Source organism: Nannobrachium achirus (genome assembly GCF_963921795.1).
Source record: "Nannobrachium achirus genome assembly, chromosome: 1".
Taxonomy (NCBI): Eukaryota; Metazoa; Chordata; class Actinopteri; order Myctophiformes; family Myctophidae; genus Nannobrachium; species Nannobrachium achirus.
In genome coordinates this window covers 7210932-7233162 of record NC_137810.1, presented here as the reverse complement: position 1 = coordinate 7233162, position 22231 = coordinate 7210932, and the positions used below count along the sequence as shown (strand labels likewise).

At 42.7% G+C, this 22231-nt stretch overlaps 1 protein-coding gene across 1 annotated transcript in view; it reads right to left on the bottom strand.

Annotated features, from left to right (window-relative positions):
* reps2 (RALBP1 associated Eps domain containing 2) overlaps window positions 1-22231 on the bottom strand; it is a gene marked incomplete at both ends in the record, with an annotated part of 102837 nt that overhangs the window by 32280 nt on the left and 48326 nt on the right. Inside the window, 4 exons of the mRNA XM_080754899.1 lie at window positions 15533-15625; window positions 16966-17027; window positions 20473-20615; window positions 21436-21484. Of these exons, the coding sequence (XP_080611025.1) occupies window positions 15533-15625; window positions 16966-17027; window positions 20473-20615; window positions 21436-21484 (347 nt within the window). The remainder of the gene's footprint in view (window positions 1-15532; window positions 15626-16965; window positions 17028-20472; window positions 20616-21435; window positions 21485-22231) is intronic.

Below are 22231 nucleotides of genomic sequence, written 5' to 3'. Positions count from 1 at the left end.
GTTTGGTAGCCCGTTTCCGCTCCTGACCGGATCAGAAACCCGGCCAAAATAGGAAGCGATCCCAGGATAGGTACATCAGACTGCACGTACAGTAAGTACTCCTACGGACTGGGACGTCACCTGTTGAGCGGGAGGAGTAGGACGAAGGCTCTACGTCCTCTCGGTCCAGTGAGAGCTCCTCACTGGCATCGATATTTCGATGTTAAGGGTAAGGGTATGGTTTAGGTTTAGGGTTAATGTTAGGGTTTAGGCCAGGGTTCCCCAATTACTTTTACCCAAGGGCCGAATTATGTCTAGGGTACCAAGCCGAGGGCCACAACATTGAATTATGTCTAGGGTACCAAGCCGAGGGCCACAACATTGAATTATGTCTAGGGTACCAAGCCGAGGGCCACAACATTGAATTATGTCTAGGGTACCAAGCCGAGGGCCACAACATTGAATTATGTCTAGGGTACCAAGCCGAGGGCCACAACATTGAATTATGTCTAGGGTACCAAGCCGAGGGCCACAACATTGAATTATGTCTAGGGTACCAAGCCGAGGGCCACAACATTGAATTATGTCTAGGGTACCAAGCCGAGGGCCACAACATTGAATCATGTCTAGGGTACCAAGCCGAGGGCCACAACATTGAATTATATCTAGGGTACCAAGCCGAGGGCCACAACATTGAATTATATCTAGGGTACCAAGCCGAGGGCCACAACATTGAATTATGTCTAGGGTACCAAGCCGAGGGCCACAACATTGAATTATGTCTAGGGTACCAAGCCGAGGGCCACAACATTGAATTATGTCTAGGGTACCAAGCCGAGGGCCACAACATTGAATTATGTCTAGGGTACCAAGCCGAGGGCCACAACAGTGACAGTTTTCGTCGCTGTCGGGTGAAAATCTTGTATGTCCAAAACCGTTCGTTTTGAATTTATCATTTTAAAAATGATTTAAACTAGTGAAAACAGCGATCTACAAGCACGCACACAACGCCTCGTGGTGCGAGGCGTTGTGTGCTTGTAGATCGTCTGTTTTCACTACTTTTGTGTGCCGGCCTTATATGATTTGCGAAAGAACGTACATATTTGGAGATACGAGATTTCCACCCGACAACGACGATATACTAGTGTTGATGCTGCTCTTATACCACCATTATTACTGGGGTTGGTGTGGGCCAGACAGTAGCCCCCCGTGGGCCGCAAATGGCCTGCGGGCCGCCTATTGGAGAACCCTGGTTTAGGCTTTGGGTTAGCATTCACTAGGTTAGCATTCACCTGCGTCGGCAGGTTAGCGTTCACCCGTGTCGGCAGGTTAGCCTGGACTCTACTGAGACCTCGAAACAACCGGACATCGAAATAATATCGATACGTGCACGGCAGGTGTGAGTAGGATACAACAGCAGTGCCACACATGTGTGAGAGGAGGAAGAAATTGGAGGAAAACAAGCTGACACGGCTAATTCCTTGGTTTTCGATTGGTCAAGACATTCCTTTTTACAAGGTCCAATTTGCAGTTTAACAGCCCAACACCATTCCCATACGTTCACGCGGCGGCTAACACTCTGGTCTAATGGTTCCAACACTCTGGTCTAATGGTTCCAACAGACTCATACTGGATGTAAACTGGACCCTAGAAACTACACCTCATCTGCTGAGTCATGAGGGTTGACCAGCAGGCAGCCACAAACACACCACTCCTCCAAATCTCACCGCGCCATTGGATGAAATATGACCGCAGCACTGGAAACATGCAAAGGTAAAAGTTGCTGCAGTTGCAATAAATCACAGGAAAATATGCACACATGCACGCGCTCACAGACACACAGTCATATACAGTCAGAGGTCATAGTGCTTCTGTCCAGCACTATATTATTGCTGTTATATACAGTTAAACATGGAATGGATAGGGTTACAACTCAACATCTCCTTCCAGTTCCCCAAACCCGCCTTAAAACTAACGGTGACCGCTGGGTGCTGGGGCCTGCTCTGCTCTGGAATAGGGTTTTTAAGGCTGGGATTTCTAGCTCCACCCTCTGGGAGAGACACTGGTGGTGCTGTGGCTTGGCCTGATAGCTGATAACAGATAATTGACATCTGTCTGACTGATTCAACTGAATCTGATTCTGATTGAAGAATCAGTAGTGCGCTGCTGGCCTAGCGGTCAAGGCACAAACCACATTTGTGTCTCTAAAGCAGCTTGACAGCGAGTCCCAGGTTTGATCCCCAAGCCCGACAACCTTTGCTGTGTGTCACTTGTCAGTCTCTCTGTGTACTAGCCTATCAATAAAGACGGAAGAAAAAGATTGAATCGGTATTGCTGTAAGGGCCAAGACATGTTTCAATGGGTGAATTTAATGCACAATCTATGTGAAGCACTTTGCAATAAAGCGCTATATAAATGCACTAGGGGTGTAACACTATAGTAACTGTATCGAAATATCGTTTTTAACTTAAAAAGTATATCGAAATGAAAATTTCTAAAATTGAATCGCATCTTTTTTTTTAATCTTATCGAATCGGCAGTGCAAAGAATCGATTGTATAGATACTACCTACTTGTACCTACTTTAGCATTTTTAAGAAAAAAACTGGTCTATCGATAAATGTGTGTAATCTGTGGGTTCATGTCAAGGTGCAGGTTTGTCAATATACCATGTCCATGTATTTGGCAGATAATCACTGTGTTTACTTATTTATATCCATAATAATACATGTTTCCCTTAAAAACCTGCACTATCCACACCTTTCACACAGATTTAATGTCTTTGTTAAATAGTTACTATATCGATTTTAAATCATTGAGTCGAATCGTATCGTATCGCCATGAATGAACCAATATCATCCATGTATCGTATCGTCAACCATGTATCGTGATATGTATCGAATCGCTATTAAAATGTACCATTACATCCCTAAAATGCACCATTTACCATCTTATTTGACAGGGACAGTGCACATTGAACAGTAAAAACATGACGTGGTGGAGTCCAGACTGGCTCAGAGTCTCCAGGAATTAAATGTTGACCAGACAACCAGGAAGGCTTGAGAAAGTCTGTTTAGATAACCTTTGACCTCTCCAGGGGCCCCCAGGAGCCCTGAGGGCCGGATGACACGGTGACACGCCTAAATAATGACCCTCCTCTCCTCCCCGCCAGGGAGGGTGAGTCACTCTCTATAGGATATCTGATACCCTGCTCTACCAGAGGATCACATGACACACATGATCACTGTTGTTTTATCCATTGTATCAGTATTCTGTAATCACTGCTATAGTGATTGTAAGTGGTGTAAAGCAGTGTTTCTCAACCTTTTTTCGGCATGGCACACTTTTCATGTCCCAAGAATCCATGGGCACACCAACATAATACGGGGGTGTAAATATCGTCACTGTCGGGAAGAAACCTTGTATCTCCCAAGTTTCAAATGTGTACGTTTCTTCTCAAAGTAAAACCCTGCTTCATCATACAAGGCTGTAGCACAACAGTAGTGAAAACAGCAGATCTACAAGCACACAACGCCTCGCAGTGCGAGGCGTTGTGTGCTTGTAGATCGGCCGTTTTCACTAGTTTAAATCATTTTTAAAATGATAAATACAATACTGGCTTTCAAGCAGTTTCAAGGGGCACACTTGACCCTTCTCAGGGGCACACCAAAGGTCCCCAGGACCAGTGGTTGAGAAACACTACTGTACTTGAATACAGTTGAAATAAGCAGATAACAAGGTTTCTGCCCGACAGCAACAGAATGCATTTCCAGGTCAGGTTACCAATTTTACCCAATCAGGAGAGAGAACTTACAGGATAAACCAGTTAAAATGGAAGTGATGAAACCAAGCATTTTCTCTTTTCTTTTCTTTGTGGTGGTTTCTCTGATCCTGATTGGATGAAGCTGGTACCCCAACATGAAAAGGTATTTTCTGCTTACTAAAGAGCTGGAGAGATAGAGGAGACCTCTGTCACTGAACACACACTCTATAGCAGAGATAGAGGAGACCTCTGTCACTGAACACACACTCTATAGCAGAGATAGAGGAGACCTCTGTCACTGAACACACACTCTATAGCAGAGATAGAGGAGACCTCTGTCACTGAACACACACTATAGCAGAGATAGAGGAGACCTCTGTCACTGAACACACACTCTATAGCAGAGATAGAGGAGACCTCTGTCACTGAACACACACTCTATAGCAGAGATAGAGGAGACCTCTGTCACTGAACACACACTCTATAGCAGAGATAGAGGAGACCTCTGTCACTGAACACACACTATAGCAGAGATAGAGGAGACCTCTGTCACTGAACACACACTCTATAGCAGAGATAGAGGAGACCTCTGTCACTGAACACACACTCTATAGCAGAGATAGAGGAGACCTCTGTCACTGAACACACACTCTATAGCAGAGATAGAGGAGACCTCTGTCACTGAACACACACTCTATAGCAGAGATAGAGGAGACCTCTGTCACTGAACACACTCTATAGCAGAGATAGAGGAGACCTCTGTCACTGAACACACACTCTATAGCAGAGATAGAGGAGACCTCTGTCACTGAACACACACTCTATAGCAGAGATAGAGGAGACCTCTGTCACTGAACACACTCTATAGCAGAGATAGAGGAGACCTCTGTCACTGAACACACACTCTATAGCAGAGATAGAGGAGACCTCTGTCACTGAACACACTCTATAGCAGAGATAGAGGAGACCTCTGTCACTGAACACACTCTCTATAGCAGAGATAGAGGTAAGCTCTGTCACTGAACACACACTCTATAGCAGGGGTGGGCAAGTACTTTTTCCATGGGGCCACATGAAAACAGAACAGAAGTTATTGTGCAGGGCCGGGCCAAAAGGCAGTGCTCCCTGCAAGATGTGCTCCCCGCAAACTAAACACACAGCTTTACCTCCGACTTCAGTAAATAAATACTTAGCAGTACATTTTTTGTTGAAAACCTGGCATTCTGCATTGACTTTCTTTTGATGGGTAAGGTAAGGCAGGTCGTCTTGACGTGTGACCAGTCTGACCACCTGCTTGTTATTGAGACAACGATCCAATGATCCCACACACGTGCTGACGTACGCATTGTGTCCATATGTACGCGAATACAAAACTTCAAAATAAAAGCAATGCAGCTTTACACAGGCCGGAGTGAACCAAAGGGCCGTATACGGCCCCTGGTCTGCTCTATAGCAATGAGAACTAATTAGAGCTATAACTTTTTAACACAAAAAAGCAAATCACTTGCACCCTCTTGGTTTTACTGTGCATTTTCAACAGGTGTCGTTCTAACAGAGTGTTAATTAGCTTTAAGTGTGTCTGACGGAAACAGGACGAGTTCTAAGGCCATACTTTTCTATCTGTAGAGTTCCAAGACCCTACTTATCTATCTGTAGTGATAATTACTACACTTTACAGTCTCATGGCCTCCTAAAGGCCTCCAGTCAACAGCAGGCTACAGTCTGTCTGCTCTGCTCTGCTGGACACTGCTTGGGACACGGTGGCCTTTAGACACAGAGCCTGGGGACATTATGGACACTGCTTGGGACACGGTGGCCTTTAGACACAGAGCCTGGGGACATTATGGACGCTCTCAGCACAGCACAGCAGAGGGAGAATAGAGGGTATGCACGTGACATCATCATCATACCCGGAAGTTATGCGGGAACACCTGAGTGGCAAAAAACTACTTTCTGGGCTTGACAGCCCATACATCCAAACATAAGTCCTATTTAGATAGATAGATAGATAGATAGATAGATAGATAGATACCTTTATTATCCCAAGGGGGAAGACTGCATTAAATGATGTTAAATGACTTTAAACTCACTTTGCCACTAGATTTGCCATTCACGTTATGCATGAGCATACCGTCTATAGCCCATGATCACAGCTCAGACAATTCTCCCTATTCACGACCCGCCCACTCAGCATCCCCCGGGTGCTGAAGTCCCGTTTTGAAGGGGTAAATCCTACCATAGCCTATGGAGTTAGCACAGAAATCGCAAATTTAATGCAATTTCCGAATAGTAAAGTATAAAATACGGCTAGCATGATCAAGAACACAAGATACTAAACTGCACAAAGCACTATAATTTACTTTACTGTTAGAAATAACGATTTGTTGGCTTTAAGTCCAGTATAGTTTCCCCTTCTAAATTGAAGTCAGCACCCGGGGAAAACTGAGAAACGGAAGTAGGTGGGCGGGCCGTGAATAAGGCTAATTGGCACTGGGTGAAAAATGTCTATGTTCAGGGGTCAAAGGTTATCTAAACAGACTTTCTCAAGCCTTCCTGGTTGTCTGGGTACAAAATTGTGGGATAAAAGAAAGAAAGAAAGAAAGAAAGTGGACCTCGACCTCTGTGTCACTGTGTCAGACATGAGGAACAGGTAGGGATCGAACCAATCTGGCTAACCAATGTCAAATAAAAGGGAACGCCCACTCTGTTTTGTTCCTCTTCATTTCAGAGTCTGTTCTCAAGAGATTAGGATGGAACTGACACTGTGGAGGCCAACAACACAAGGCAAAGCTGTAAGGGGAAAGAGGAGCACCACCTATAGCACCTACGTAGACACACTGTGGTGCGACAGACCCTGATTCACTACAAAACTAAGATACCCACGTACCTGACAACATATTTCAGAAATGTCAAGGATGCACACAATTATAACACCAGAGGCAGCTCCAAATCACATCCAACCCAGATTTGGCAAAAAAAAGGGTCAAATGTGTTCTCCTGCTTTTTTTGAGGTGTTTATCCTTTTAGTTGACCTTGTACAGTACCAGTGAACTGTACTGTCATATAACTGTACCTTTTCCCATGCTAACTTCTAATAAAGGGAGTGGAGAGCAGCTATCCAGGAGTCCTGAGTTAGTGACGGCTTGTCCACACTTTCGCATGGCATCGTATTAAACACTATATATACAGTAGAACAAAGAGGCAGCATAGAGTTTCTTAGTTAAATCAGGCATTGACACTAATGCTGCATTCACACTACAGATATATAGTTGAACGTTTTGCTTGCTTGGTCAATGTTATCTCAATGGAAACCAGCTTTAAAGCTGTCAAAGCTTTGTTCTGTGTATGTCCTGTAGCTTTAAAGCTGGTTTCCATTGAGATTACATTGACCAAGCAAGCAAAACGTTCAACTATATATCTGTAGTGTGAATGCAGCATAAGGCTTGCCCACCTGCCCCCGGCAGGTAAATAAAACCTTCGGGCAGGTGAAGTTTGCTGTCAGATTGCCCGACCGGGCAAGTGCTCATTTGAGAGGGGACGCAACCGTCTATTAACACAACACCAGAGATATCTGTCTAAACACCTGAATGAGGCCAAAGCACTCTGTCTTCTGGTCTGTGGAATGAAGCAAGTGTGAAACCATAGACATATTCAATCATAGCTATGTAGGTATTTGGATTTGGAGGTATTGAGGTATGAAATATTTTAGCGCACAGCCCGAGAAAGTAAAGAAATAAGTGTTAAATTGAGCGGTAATTACCTACGGTATGATTTTATAATGGACAATTTACTTTTCAGGCAAGTGGGCATGACCTTCGGGCAAGTAGAACATGACATGTACTTGCCCGACGGGCAAGTGCCTCTGAGACCTTAGTGTCAACCCCTGGTTAAATCCAGGACTTGCTGTAATCCAGGACACTATAACTATTAACTAGTACATGTGCAGTGGTTGGAGGAGCTCTCCATACTCTTCCATTGAGACGTTTAGTCCCAGGTGTCAGGTAGCATCACCTCATGTCAATAATGTATGCTTTATGTGACATGATTATTTCACCTTCTGTATCCTGTTTCAGCAGTAGTAGCTACTGGCTATTGTTACCCAATAAACCTCCCCCCAGAAACCTATGTATATACAGGTTTCTGGCACAATACATTATTAATACGTTATGCAACATAACTTGATACTTCATAGTACTCGTCTCTGACATAAATGTCTGAGCATAAACATCCTTTTGCTGCAAGCTGAGTCTAACAACGTTATACAGCCAGTCAGTGCACTGGGGGATGAGTTATGAAAGGTGATAATTGATTAACCCATTTAGAACGGGTACACATATTGTGTATCATTATTTTATCCTTTAACTATAGATATACAAGCTCACAGCGCGGCACCGAGTGCCGCGCTGCGAGCTTGTAGATCTGCTATTTTTGAAAAATTGTGAAAATTAGAATTTTGACCCGATTCTATAAGTGTCTTTTGAATCGTTCTATAAGGTTATTTGAAAAACCTATGTTTCTATGTCAGCAATCTGGCCAGCCATCGTCAAAGAAAAGGTCCTTTTCACTTAACTGGAGCTCAGTTAGTCTGTTCTTGAGAGACTACTATGTCAGTGGTTCTCAAACTTTTTCATGTCAAGGACCACCAAAATGATATTTATTTGGCCACGGACCCGCATCTCAAAATATTTAGTTCCAGGGACCACCCAGAAGCAAAATTTTAGTTACAAACGTTCGCTTTGAAAATACATAAAATCAAAGATTTGCACACATTTTCACAACTTTTTCAAAAATAGCAGATCTACAAGCTCGCAGCGCGGCACTGTATATCTGCTATTTTTCACTGGTTAAAGCAGTCAATAATCCTCACCCTAAATGGGTTAATGCAGCGTTCCCAGGCTTCCTACGTTACAACCCACAGCAGGCCAGCATCGATGCTGCGTTGGCACAGCGTTTACTGTAAAGATGCTTAATCACATCCACGGCAAATAAATAATACAATACAATAAAAAGTGTTCGCTCCAAATGGACGGGAGCCTAACGGTAAAATATGATATATATATCGTTGTTGTCAGGCAGAAAACTTGTATCTTCATATTTCAACTTTATGTATTTTTTTTTCATAAATTACTTAAAGGTGAATACGGCTATTTTTCAACATTGAACTATGTCATTAATATTCCTTAGAGTTGTTGTGTGGAAATTAGAAAGAAGTCTGTATTGCCTCAAACTGGAGGATTGATTGTGTGACTTCATGAAGATGTACTCTTTGGGACTTATTTCTTATTTCCACACAACAACTCTAAGCTATATTAATGACATAGTTCAAAGTTGAAAATGAGTGGTATCCACTTTTAAGGCCTTCCTCGTACAAGAGCGTCACGCCCAAAAGTATATAGCCAGAAAAGCCGATCTTCTACGAGCTCATTCAGGTTGTGATTGTCACTCGCAACTTCTGAAAAGCATTAGCCCGCATTAGAGTTCGGAAAGCTGCGCGTTGGAAAGTCAGACCTTTTAGATGAAAAGTCTGTTTGACGGAGACAGTATGGACAGGCCTTTAATCCAGAAAAGTAACCGTTTTGGACATAATATGAGGTTTCCACCTGACAGAGACGACATAAATCTATAGGCTACATTTATTTTTCACAGTTTACTTTTATTTTTTCTGAAAGAAAGTGCAGTTGTGTAGCCTATAAGCCTTGACCTGGGATGACAGCCTGATGAATGCATGACAGTATGGGTTCTGTATGTTCATAACTCTAACCTTCTGTTAGATGAGACGTGACACGGTGTGCACGATCTGATGGGACAGGTTGGAACGCTCCCACTGTGAGGCCGTAAAAATGGATGTACACGCACACACACGCACGCACGCACACACACACACAAACACACACACACACACGCACACGCACACGCACGCACGCACGCACGCACGCACGCACACACACACACACAGCCTGCAGACAGGAACGTATCGCATGATCCTATCAGCTTTCACATGTGGGAAGATGTACAACTGGGCTGGAGCTGCTCAAGGTGTCGTCAGCTTTTGTTAAAAGGTTGAAGCTAGATAATATTCTGATAGGAAGCATTGTTACAGTGTTTGTTCAGTAACAGGGAGTCTCCCTGTCTCTTTTTTTATTGATACCATACTTTTTAAACAAATTGCAAATAGTACAGCAATTACTATTACTCAAGCAATGCTAAAAAAGCCCAGAGTCCAGTGTTTGTATCCACTGTGATCGTCCTATGTGTTCAATTCATAATCAGGGCATACAGTACAATGCATTACAAATCAACATAAAGAAAGAAGGGCAATGGCATATTTGTCATGATTAATTGACCACATTTATGGAGTTTAAACAACTAAATACTATCCTAAAACAACAAGTTAATTTCCGTGCCACAAGGGGAAGGGCTCTTTTTGGATTGAAAGTTTTAGACGATGGACATGTTAATGACGGACACTCGGTTTGATTGGGGTTGAGTCGAGATGGCGCGTTGCATTGTGGAACTCCACTGTCCAACGAAGTGCTAGAAGCATCCATGCTTAAAAACGGGGGAAAATAGCGCACATTCAAAGGGTAGGTTTGAAGGGGTCTACGAAATGGGACAACACTCAGCGCACCCCAGTGATGTCATTGCACTTGAAACCCGCACTTAGTAGTGTCCAACCCCTGAATTGAGAAGGGGCAATTGTCTAAGTTTCTATTATATAGTACTTAATTTCTATAATACAATAGATAAATCTCCTGCTCTTTAGCAAACAGAAAATACATTTTGAGAGGCGATACCAGTTGTATCCAATCAGAAGAGAGAACGCCACTAAGAATTTGATCAGCTTGCGTTCCAATTTTCTTTCATTTCATCATTACTTCTAATTAGATCAAATCAGGAAATTCTCTTTCCTGATTGAATAAAATGTATATCTCCACCTGAAAATGTATTTTCTGTTTACTAAAGGGCTGAGGGCAGAGATAGTGTTAACACTTACAAAGACAATTTCACATAACCTTTGTGATATTCACTTTTAATAATGTATTTGCATTTGGATCCATGACTTAAAACGTTTTGTTGTTTCGCGGTTGCATGGGTATCGAGTGTTATTCACTCTTACTGTATTTGCATTTGAATGCATGACTTTCATCAATATTGAACGTTTGCACTTTACTCTGGAGCCGTCATCAGGTGTTATGTTTCCATCCAGTGAACAGAAGCAGAAAGCGTACAGTACAGTACAGTACAGTACAGTACAGTACAGTACAGTACAGTACAGTACAGTACATGATGGGAGGGAGAAGGAGGCAGGACATATGATCCCACCACAGCGTTGGGTGTCTTTTAGGATTTGCATTCAACATGCTGACAGTGGAAGCTAGTGTGAATCAATCCACTTTTAATGTCTGTCACATCAAACTGTTGCTATCATTTGATAACATCTGATACTGTAGCCCCCCACACACACACACACACACACACACACACACACACACACACACACACACACACACACACACACACACACACACACACACACACACACACACACACACACACACACACACACACACACAGACTGAAACAGAGAGAGATGGAGTGAAACTAGGGGTGTAACGATATAGTAACTGAATCGAAAAATCGATTTTAATTTTCAATGATCTACTATATGGATATGCAAGAGCAAATATTGTACCGTTTTGTATCGTATCGCTTTACAATGCAGATAATCGGTATCGAATCGGTTCGCAGTGCAAATAATCGATTGTATGGAAACTAAGTATTTTGCCTAGTATTTTGCCATTTTAACTCTTATAGTGCCTATCCCGAACTAGTTCGGCTTTTAAAAATTTTTTTTTTTGTAAAAAATCTGTTTACACGGCCCGCGAGAGCGTCGCGCCGCCGATATTTACCATCCACTCCAATGCAATCCAGGATCTTTAGAGCTCATTTTCTCTGTTCCATGCATATCCATGAGGTGTGCAAGGTTTAATCATGGCTAAATCGCCAAAAATAGGGCTTCTAAAATGCTTGGTAGCCAATAGCTAACTTCAAGCTAACTTCATCCTGTCCCTGTTCATGACACAAAGGAAAGTGTTCAGGCGCATCATGGCTGTGCACGGCTTGTGCATATACAACGGTTGTCAATGGTGTTTTCTATGGCCATTGGGCGCCCTCTAGTGGTGAAAAGGTGGCACTGAAAGCGTTAAGAGGGAAAATAAGAAAGAGGGGTCTGATTACTTTGTTTACTCATTCCATTCCATATACATGTAGTTATTCTTGGTCTATCGATAAATGTGTGTAATCTGTTCATGTCAAGGTGCAGGTTTGTCCATATCTGTTGAAATATAATGTCCATGTATTTGCTAGAGAATCACAGTGTTTACTTATTTATATCCATAATACTAGATTTTCCCTTAAAAAAACTGCACTATTGCCACGTTTCACACATATTACATTTCTTTGCTAAATAGCTACTATATCGATTTTAAATCATTGAATGGAATCGTACCGTATCGCCATGAATGAACCAATGTCGTCCAGGTATCGTATCGTCAACCAATGTATCGTGATGCGTATCGTATCGTTATTAAATGTGACTCAGCGTGACTGAGGGGCAGTCATTTCGGAAGGCAGGGTTTTTCCACTACTGCTAATATGACTTTTTTTTTTTTTTTTTTTATGAAAAAAGCCACAAATGCATCTCAAAATGTCTAGGCTACATTTCACTTAAACGCCAGAGCTTAACTCTGCATGTAAATAAGACTTTTTTTAATTAATGTGAGTGATAGTCAGGTCATTTGCAGGTTAGACATTTATTTAGAACTTGAATATCTCAAAAGTAGTATGAAATGAAATGAAAAAATGAAAATGAGAAAAAATGCAATCACTAGCCGTCAGCTGCGCTGGGACACAAATGTATCGTTGCACCCCTAAGATGAAGTGAAACACTAGACGGCGTCAGCAGAGACACATGAAGGACAAAGGCAGCATGTGAGCACAGGGGTCGGTGGTACTTTAAAAGCATGACACGTTACTTCAACCACAGATAAATCTCTGGATTCATTGGCTGGCTTCCCACGCCAGTCCACATTACGGCGGCGTTTGATGTACCGCCGCTTGTCACAGAGCGCCCTCGACTCGTCTCTGTACTGAAATAGGGAGCCGTATACTTCATAGACCTGACAAACGGGACATCTTTATTTATGGGCCTGTCACCTGAGATTGCGGGCTGGAGAAATTACGATGACTAGGAAGGATGGAATGGGTTGGGGTTTTTTTGTTTCTTCTCCCCGGTTGTGCAAGGACAATCTGATTACATGGCTCAACTTCAAGCAGAAATTGGTCCCGCACCAAAACAATTTAAATCACAAAAAAAGATGAACTGTTGTAAACGGTGCGTGTCAGACTCAACTGGGTTCAGATGAAGGATACAGCAATAACTGTAGAAAGAATAAATGATGTGCTTGCTGAAAGATAAGCTCCCAGATGTTTTATTTGCTTATTCGCAAAGTTCCGGACAACCCATCCCAAGTGTCAGGAGCAGTGGGTGCGAGCAGTTAGGGGTCAAGTGTCTTGCTCATGGTCACGGGACACCATCAATACATTGCCGGATCCAGGAATCAAACCTGGGACCTTCTATTTCCCAGGCGGACTCTCTACCTACCCATTCAGCCGTGTGTGTAAGAATCTTTAGAATAAAGCATGGACATACTGTAGCAGAATACCACATTAATTCTCACATGACCCTCTTCTAGCGCCACCATGAGGCTGGTTCTTGCAAAACACATTATGGACACAGCTCCTACAATTTTTGGCCAAAAATCACGCAAATCGGTACACAGTACGTCTGTACTCATCATGTCATCAACATGGATCTGTCCCATTTAGCGCCACCTTCAGGCCAATTTTTTTAAACACATTTTTGGTCACCGCTCCTACAAATTTTGCCCTAAAATCACGCAAATCGATACACAGTATGTCTACACTCATGTCATCAACATAGATCTGTCCCATTTAGCACCCCCTTCAGGCCGATTTTTTAAAACACATTTTTGGACACTGTTCCTAAACATTTTGCCCTAAAATCACGCAATTCGGTACAAAGTATGTCTACACTCATCTCATCAACATGGATCTGTCCCATACAGCGCCACCATCAGGCAGATCTTTTTAAACACATTTTTGGACACTGCTCGTACACATTTTGCCCTAAAATCACGCTGCGACCTGACGGTCGCTTATCTCCCGATTAGGGACTCTTACTGGTAAAGTTGGTTCCCTTACTTTTATGTAAAGCGTAAACACTTGGAAAAGCACAATATAAATCTGAGCTATTATTATTATTATTTCAGGAATTTTACAGGTTAACACATCGGGTGCCCCTGGATTGAGCCCCATTTATCCCCTCTCGCTGCCCAGGCCCACCACCATTGTATTGAATCCGGCCCTGTTGCGTCGATGCATGCGTCATGACATCACTTGGTCACATGACCGCAGACAGGATGTTGTTGTGTAACTTTCTGTATGGACCAGTGTTGATCATAACTGTTCATTGCCGATCAAAATTTGGACATTTTGCCGCAGCCGGACACAGTTTTAGCCATAAAACAAACATCAGAGATAAAGGGCGTTAAAGATGGGGAAATGCATTGGAGTATATGGAGAAAAACGGCCGTGCGATGCTCTCAGCGTCGACTCGAAGGTGGAAGGGCTGCATCCAGGCGTAGCCCCGACCTAACGGTGAGATTTAAAGTTAATACTGTAAATACAGTAAACACGTCAAAACGTTGTGGGCCTCCAGCGACATCAAAGAGTTTGACGCGTGGGCACCCGGTGAGTTAATGGGTACAGCTGGTTTCCAGGGGGAGCATAGACCATACAGTATATACTGTACATATTCAGTGATTCTCTCTAGTCCCATCATATACAATATGTTTCCGTGAGCAGATGTTTCTTCATTTATAAATATGAAACTCTGTTAAAGAAGGATTCATACCAGTAAGACTCCCTAATCGGGAGATAAGCGACCGTCAGGTCACAGTATACACAAACAGGCCTGTAATTGGCATTGGTTCCACCCACAAGTTTGTACGACAAACGGATGATGAATTAGGCCAGATAAAGTTTCGGCCAATCAGAGGAGGGGGCGGGGCAAAGTTAAACCAATTAAGGTGAAGGACTCTTAATGAAGTTAATTGACACCACCCACAAGTGTGTACGACAAACGGTTGATGAGTAAAGCCAAATAAAGTTTGGGCCAATCAGAGGAGGGGGCGGGGCTAAGTTAAACCAATTAAAGTGAAGGACTCTTAATCAAGTCAATTGACACCACCCACAAGTGTGTACGACAAACGGTTGATGAGTAAAGCCAAATAAAGTTTGGGCCAATGAGGGGAGGGGGCGGGGCAAAGTTAAACCAATGAAGGTGAAGGACTGTTGGAGCAGCAGGAGTCTGTGGAATTCCCCGTGAGCAGCCCAGTTGGGGTGTTGATTTGGTCATTTTTGCACTATTTGGCAGCGGTGGCAGGGGGTCCGTGGGGGTCCGTGGAGGTCCGGGGGTCCTGAATGTTGTGGTTTGGCAGGCAAGGAGTGTGTGTGGAAAATTTCACATAGATAGGGGCAATGATGGCGGAGATATGAGTAGGGCAAAAGTGTGACGTGACAGACAGACTGACGGACGGACAGACAGACAGCTGGTGGAGGTTTTGATAGTAACTGCGACCTGACGGTCGCAATGAAAGCCAAGAAGCTGCAGGTCATAAGGTCATAAGGTCATAAGGTCAGGTCTCACCTCCTCCCTGAATCGACTGAAGTCAGCGAAGTTGGGCAGCGGAACCTTCTTCTTCTGTGGTGTTTTCTCTGCAGCGGCGAGGAAGAGAGGAACCTGGAGGAGACAGGATGCACTTTAACTTAGGGGACGATTAGAGACAATATAATGTCTCCACGATATGCCTTTTCAGAGATATCGTATATATCGTGATACAATGAGGGAGCCTTATAAAAGAATCCTATTGAATTGTTAATACAGAGATTCATTGCAGAATTCATTTAAACCTGCATTTTGGCCTAAATCAGTAGTTCTCAAACTTTAAAATGTCAAGGTCTTCCCTTAGCTGAAAATGTTGTAAAATTACAATGACTGTCCCTAAATAAAGAATATCAATATATATAAAAAAAAATAAACAAATCAACCCTAGCATCCCTGTTCTGGGCTATTTCCCAAGCCAATCTAGAAGCCCACAGCGCTAGCCTGTGACACGTTGCTGATCTACAAGGTGATCAACAAGTTGATCTACAAACTCACAACATGTCGCATTGAGAAAACTTTGTGAGCTTGTAGATCTGGGCCCAGAGATTTGGTGTGGATGTAATAAAGTGGTCAAAGTAACTCAGTTGTCCTCCTGGTCTCTATACTGCCTCCCCCTGGCCAGCCGGGGCACCTGGCCACCTGATGGGAGGGGAAAGGAACTGGTTGGAATAACATGTTCCTTCAACGCCAACCGGGGAAGCTCCCTCCTGTCAGCTGAAAAGAAGCGGCCTGCTCACTCCTCATGCGCTGAGAAGGAAGCATGAGCTCAGTTCGGGGCTCTCCCCAAGCGTGGCAGAGGGAGAGCAGAGCCCAGGATTACAGTTTAGGCAATAGAGGGTATGCACGTCCACTGGGACACCCGCCCCCCCCTAATCTAGACTGAGTGGCAAAACATTGAGCAGCATGGAGCATTGGAGTTTGGAAGTGCTAGTTGCAAGTCACTCAACAGCCCTGCATACCACCTGTTTCTAATTTGCACATAATGCAGGAGGCAACAGGATGTTGTGTTGTAGAAAACGAGTGCTTCCAAACTCTGACACTTGGAAAAATAAAAACCTGCACAGAATGTCTTGACAGAAAGTAGCTCATAACATGCCTATGTTGGATTTTTATGAAACAAAAACTTTGCAGATAGAAAGAAGATAATTCAAGCTTTCAGTACAGCTACAATGTTGGTGAGTTAACTTTGTTTAATACAATCAGATAGGACTTTTCTGTTTGGATGTATGGGCTGTCAATGGCAGAAATGTGTTTTTTTGCCACTCAGTAGGCGTTGTCAGGTGATGTCACGCGCATACCCTCTATTGGCACTGGGTGAAAAAATGGGTTTAAAATTAAGTAATTTTTTTTTTTAATATAATAAGTAATAGTAACCTCAACTAGAGGTTTTAAATAACAGGAGACATGTTGTGTACCTGTGAGGCTGAGGGTCTGGGGGGCAGCGCAGGAGGAGGGGGCAGCCATCCACTTTTTATCCCTGAAAGCACACACACACACACACACACACACACACACACACACACACACACACACACACACACACACACACACACACACACACACACACACACACACACACACACACACACACACACACACACACAATTCAATTACATTTTCAATTAAATTCAAAGGAGCTTTAATTGGCATGAGAAAACCTACGTTTACATTGCCAAAGCAAGTGTCAAAATCAGTTGAAAAGGGGGAATGTAGATACAGTTGGAGGGGGTACAGCATTATGTAAACAGAGCTATGCCACATTTTGGCATTAAATACATGTTATATACACACACACACACATTAAATACATGTTATATACACACACACACACACACATTAAATACATGTTATATACACACACACACACATTAAATACATGTTATATACACACACACAGGGTATAAAGCTTTTTGGAACAAATAGCAGCAATCATTTGTGGCTTTGGGACAAAAGGCAGCATTTTACCATAAAATGATTTAAAGTAGTATACAAAGAAACCCTCAGTTTTAAAATGCATTTAAAGGTAGCAGCTCTGTTCATATGTGCATTTGGTTGTAGAGCATATCTGCTCTACAACCAAAATGTGGAACGCCCTACCGAAGGCCTTAAAGGAGTGTGGTTCCCTAGCATCCTTTAAAATCACCCTGAAAAACCACTTACAGGCGGCAGCCATTCGCAACTGGCAATAACAAACCTAGCCCAGCCCCTGACCCTTCTTTGATTTACCTACTGTATATATTTTTTGCACTGTTTATTTTATTTTTATTTACTTTTACTTTTTTCTTCTTTTTTTTTTACTATATCTACTGCATAGTACTGTGTTCTATCCGTCTGTCATTCAATGTTATATGAGATACTTCAATGGTTTCCTATGGAAATAAGCGTAGGCTTTTCTAGGATCTCCTTTTAGTTGACCGTGTACCAGTGAACTGTACCGTCATGAAACTGTACCCTTTTCTTTGCAAACTTCTAATAAAGTCTTCAATCAATCAATAGGTCTAGAGGTAACTCACTCACACAAGCACGCACGCACGCACGCCCGCACGCACGCCCGCACGCACGCCCGCACGCACGTACGCACCACTCCGCAACAAGCTCTTTAAAACAACAGCACAAAAGTCAATAGCTTCTATTGTGCCTTCAATCAGGACTCGCATGTCTCTCTCAAAACACAACATCCACAACGTCCATTATTTTCAACGATCACAAAACCAGGAACTCCAGGACTCACTAAAAGTCTTTGTATGTTTTATCCGTGCCACCCATTCACCCCATGTGAACATCATCACCCCATCCAGGAAGTAAACAAACAATAGACATCGCAACCCTTCTCCAGTTGCCCCTTTTGTTATGCCAAGAAAAGATCCCTGCCATAAACAAAATATAAGAAGCATTGTTTTCCCTCCCCTGAGGACATTTAATGTTCTCTGTCATCATAACGGCAGGGTGGATTCCCCTCATCGAAACCCAACACTACCATGTGATCAGACCCAGCGAGAGGCTTACAGGGAGCACAGCCTGACCCATATATAGATATATATACAGTATACTGTATATCGGACTGGCTGATATCGGAACTGAATAGACTTTTAGTTTTGACGATCTACAACTTACATGGGCAACTGGCGGCCCGGAGGCCACATGCGGCCCCCACCTTCACTTAATGCGGCTCTCAAGTTAATACCAGAATACTAGGGATGTAACGATATAGTAACTGTATCGAAATATAGTTTTTAACTTAAAAAATCGAAGTAGATCGAAATGAAAACAGCTAAAATCGAATCGTATCGTTTTATTTTGTATCGTATCGAATCGGCAGTGCAAAGAATTGATTGTATCGATACTACCTACTTGTGCATTGTATTTAGCATTTTTAAGAAGAACAAATTAAAAAGAAGGGTTTAATTACTTTTCCTTTCCATATAGCTACACTGGTCTATCGATAAATGTGTGTAATCTCTGGTTTCATGTCAAGGTGCAGGTTTGTCAATATACAATGTCCATGTATTTGGCAGATAATCACTGTGTTTACTTATTTATATCCATAATAATACATGTTTCCCTTAAAAACCTGCACTATCCACACCTTTCACACAGATTTAATTTCTTTGCTAAATAGTTACTATATCGATTTTAAATAATTAAATCGAATCGTATCGTATTGCCATGAATGAACCAATATCGTCCATGTATCGTATCGTCAACCATGTATCGTGATATGTATCGAATCGCTATTATAATGTATCGTTACACCCCTACAGAATACTGATATATTATTGATTTCAGCTGTTATAATTCCAAACATGACCTGCTTTAATTCCATTAGTCTACATTAGTAGCTTAATGACTAGTATAGTAGTATTAAAATGTATTTTATTTATGTCCAATGTAATAGGTTCATGAAGTTAACATGAGTATATAACTAAATGCGTTTGAAATTGAATCAAAATGTTACATTTCAGGATTCCAATTAAAAAAATAACAAAAGATAATTCAGGATTCCAATTCAAAAGAAGCAAAAATAGCTGCTCTACAAGCTCAGAACGCATCGCAGCGTGATGCGTTTTGAGCTTGTAGATCTGCTATTTTTGCTTCTTTTGTATGAGATATGAAAAAGTTGGTAGGTAGGTAGGTAGGTAGGTAGGTAGGTAGGTACTTTATTGATCCCCGAGGGGAAATTCAAGTGTTACAGCAGCTCATAAAGACGTCAATGAAAACACATGATAATATTAAATATCTAAAAGAAATGCATCTGAGCAAGTTAAAATGTTAATAAATGACAAACCAAAGTAGCAGGTGGTTCTGTTTGCACCACAGAACAAAGCTGTTCACCAGCAGGGGAGGGGACTTCAATTCTATTAGGCCAATGACTATGGAAATAAAGGACCCCTTAGCTAAGAGAGAGATGAAGCAGGGACCCCCACACTACATGTTGTATATCATAGATAGCTTCATAGACTTGTTTTGACAGCACTATCATGTTGGATTCATGTTAATGTGTGTTCTCAGACATTTAACTGACTTGAACCGTCAATACTTAGTAAACTTGACCTTTCACTCTGTATGTTTTTCCCTCTACACCAAACGTCTTTGCAGAAAATAGACGATCTACAAGCTACGAGCTTATAGTTCTGCAATTTTTGTCCAAAGTTCTCCTCAGAATAGGGATGCTTGCTATAGGGTTCAAACGGTTACTGTAAAACAATGTCCTATCCCATAAAGATTTGAAGTACCCCCTGCAGTAACTCTGAGGACCCCCCAAGGGGCCCCGGACCCCTTGTTGAAGACCCCCTGTCCTATCACATAAAGATTTGGCGGCGCCCCTGCAGTAACCCTCCTGTTGAAGACCCATGATGAAATAGAGTTCAGATCTGCCATGGGTAGTGGTGGGTGCACTGCTCTAGCAGGGAACAGCAGGGTACCTTGAGCGCCGCCCTGCTGGAACAGCTTGTTGAGGTCCAGAGAGGAGGCTCTGGAGTGGCTCTTCTTCTGGGGGCGGGGCGGGGGGGTGGGGGGCTCCTCCGCCTTCTTCATGGCGTCATCGATGGAGGTGCTGGAGTAGGACCTGGAGCAACAACATAACAACATGGAGTAGGACCTGGAGCACCACGGAACATTACAACATAGCTTTACAATTTACAATTCAGGCATTTGGCAGACACTCTTAATCCAGAGCGACTTACAATAAGCAATGTAATAGATCAATACATCAACATGAATACATCGAATGCAAAAGAAACAGTGCTATGGGCTTAGGTGGAGTCTGAAGAGGTGAGTCTTCACACCACGGTGGAAGCTAGGGAGTGCAACATGGAGTTTATTCCACAGTTTGGGGGTTAGGAGGGCAAAGAGTCTAGGACGAGTGGATCGTTGTCCTGGGGTTTTTAGCGAGGGTTCTGTCAGCATCCCTGTACTAGCTGATCTGAGTGAACGGATGGAGTTGTAGGGATCGGTCAGGTTTTGGAGGTATGGAGGTGCCATACTGTACCTTTGGCTGCTTTGAAGGCCATACACTGGCTTTTCATTGGACTAATTCATTATATTAATTATATTTTTCCATGTGAATCCTGGCATACCTATTCTGGCGGGAAATATGGGCCAAAAGTAGCTGATCCACAAGCCCACAGTGGTTATCATAACCTTTATTTCAACTCAGATTACAATTGCAGGGATTACAAGCCCTCATTTTCAGGTCGTCGTGACACGTTTGTGAGCTTGCAGATCGGCTATACTCAGCGAAGAGATTTGCCGTAGAGGGAAATGCTAGCGGACCTAGAATAGAATTGCACATTTTGTTTCCTCTTTCTACAAATGCAAGCCAGACGTTCAATTTTATTCAATGACGGAAACACAGGTAGGTTTACGTCATTTAAAAGATGTTTTACCTCGGCCTACTTCTTGTCTTCATCTGTGGATCCAGATCAGTAGGAGGCTCTGTAAAGAAATGGAAACTAAATTATTATCCTCTGTTGCATGACGGTGTCATGTCCCAAAAATAACTCATCTACAAGCTAACAACGCGTTGCATCACTGAATTAAAGGAGAAGGAATTAAGTGAGATGTGGTGTGAATTGATTGAATCATGCTTTCATGACTGTAACTTGCCATAAAAGGTGAAATTAGTTAAGTTTAAAAGTACAGAGTACAGCATCTTGCAATGGGCCTGGTGTACAAGATACACTACTCCTCCAAGATACCCATGCACCTGACAAACTACTTCCTAAAGGTCAAGGATGTTCACGATCACAACTCCAGAGGCAGCTCCACTAATCATCATCATCAACGTAGATTTAACACTAAACAAGGAACTAACTCGTTCTCCTGCTATACCATCAACATGTGGAACGCCCTCCCACAAGCCTTAAAGGAGAGCAAATCCCTAGCCTCCTTCAATGAAAAGTCACCTTCAGGCAGCTGCTACCCGTGACTTGTAAATAGACTAAGCCCCCATGCTCCCCCCACCCCTTTTTTTCTGCCTTTGTATTTGATGTTATGCTTTTTCTGCTTTTGAAATTGATATTATCCTAGATAAAGTACTATGTTCTATCCGTCTGTCTTTCAATGTTATATGAGATACTTAAAGTGTGGTTCATGTGGAAATAAGCCTCGGCTTTCTAGGATATCCTTTTAGTTGACCTTGTACCAGAGATTTGTACTGTCATGAAACTGTACTTTTTTCTA